The sequence below is a fragment of the Gekko japonicus genome, unplaced genomic scaffold, assembly GCF_001447785.1.
Source record: "Gekko japonicus isolate JY-2015 unplaced genomic scaffold, Gekko_japonicus_V1.1 scaffold150, whole genome shotgun sequence".
NCBI classification, from domain to species: domain Eukaryota; kingdom Metazoa; phylum Chordata; class Lepidosauria; order Squamata; family Gekkonidae; genus Gekko; species Gekko japonicus.
Genome location: NW_015160839.1, coordinates 1,765,530 through 1,767,065, shown reverse-complemented (window position 1 = coordinate 1,767,065; position 1,536 = coordinate 1,765,530). Strand labels below are relative to the sequence as shown.

Sequence of the window (1,536 nt, the reverse complement as noted above, 5' to 3'; positions counted from 1 at the left end):
GGGGCGGGGCCCAGCAATGAATGAGCCCCGGCGGCGGGCGGCGTCGGCAGCGGCTGGCAGCCGGGCGTCGGGGCGATGAAGCTGGAGGTGGCCGTCCCCTCGGTGGGGCTGCGGGCCGCCGACCTGGACAGGAGCCCGGACAAGGCGCACACGGTGAGGGGGCCCCGCGGCGCTTGGAGAGGAGGGGAGGAGGAGGAGGGAAGGGGGGGGTCCTGCCGGCCCCCGGCAGGCTGGAAGGGCCGCACTGCCCGGCCCGCAAAGGTCCTCCTCCGGGGCACACTCCCTGGAGCGTCCTGGCCTGTTTGCCTGCCAAGGTGGCTTGGCCTTCGTCGTACTCCTGGGTGGTCTTCCTCCTCCTCCTCCTCCTCTCGAGGAGACGAGGCGGCCCGAGGCTGGCGGGGCTTTGCAAGGATAAGACGGGGGCGGGAGGGCGCTATCGGCCGGGGCCAGGCGCGAGGGAGGGAGCTGGCGCGTGTCAGCCAGGGGCGCTTCCAGACGACCGCTTCTGCGGGCAGATGAACAGCTGCGCGGCCTTTTACGTCCCGCCAAACTCGCTTGTTTGCCCCCCCCCCTGCTCCTTTTCTGACTTTGGGGGTGTTAAAATGTAGCAAGTCTTTTAATTTGGGGTCCCCTCCAACGCTCCTTCTAAGCTGTGGAGTCTTGTGAGCAAAAATCCTACTTTGTGAGCTACTGGCATTAAAGTTGTGAGCGAGCAGTTTGGCCACTGCATAAATTAGTCTGCTCTGGAGCCCTCCTTCCTGAGCAAAGACAAAAATGTGTGGGCCGGAGGCTAAAAAACTGTGAGCTAGCTCACACTAACTCAGCTTAGAGGGAACACGGGTCCCCTCACCCTTTCCCCCAGAGGTCTCCCGGGTAGCGTGCCTGGTTTCCCTTCCCTTCCAGTGTTGCCTTCACAAGAATCTTGTGAGGTGGACTTGGCTGAGAGAATGGGACTGGCCCCCGAGGGCCCCCCCCCCAGTGAGCTTCCTGTGGTGAAAAGGGAAACTGGCCCCCACATCTCCCTGGGGTCAACTGTTTGGAGGTTCTCTCAGAAAATAAGGCACCGCAGGGATCTGGATCTGGACCAGGCGCAAGGGTTTTTTTTTTCAGCCTTCCTTCTCTACCGCTGTTCTCCACTTTGTTTTCCTGAGCTGAGGGGCTCACAGGCAGCCATTGTTGGCCCTAGGAGGGAAATGTACATGTTCCTTCATCGTTCTGAGGCTCTAAATGCTGGGAGAAATTGGCTGTTGAGGCGTGGTGGTTCAGAGTGTTGGACTAGGATCTGGGGACCCAGGTTCAGATGCTCACATATGTCATGGAAGCTTGCCGGGTGACCTTTGGCCAGTCTCACAATCCCAGCTAGACCTACCTCACAGGGTTGTTGTGAGGATAAAATGGAGGAGGAGAAAGGTGTGAGCTGCTTTGTGTCCCCGTTGGGGGGAAAGGCAGGGCATAAATGCACTACATAAAATGAAAGAATAAGCCCCTGCTGTTTAATCCAGGTTAGTTAGTGCGGTTATATGTGTTAGAAGATTG

At 59.2% G+C, this 1,536-nt stretch overlaps 1 protein-coding gene across 1 annotated transcript in view; it reads left to right on the top strand.

The window, feature by feature from the left end:
• The first annotated feature begins 56 nt into the window (after nt 1-56).
• Nucleotides 57-1,536, top strand: part of SNX22 (sorting nexin 22) — an 11,863-nt gene continuing 10,383 nt past the window's right edge. Inside the window, exon 1 of the mRNA XM_015418717.1 lies at nt 57-153. Coding sequence (XP_015274203.1) covers nt 76-153 — 78 coding nt within the window. The 5' untranslated portion in view covers nt 57-75. The remainder of the gene's footprint in view (nt 154-1,536) is intronic.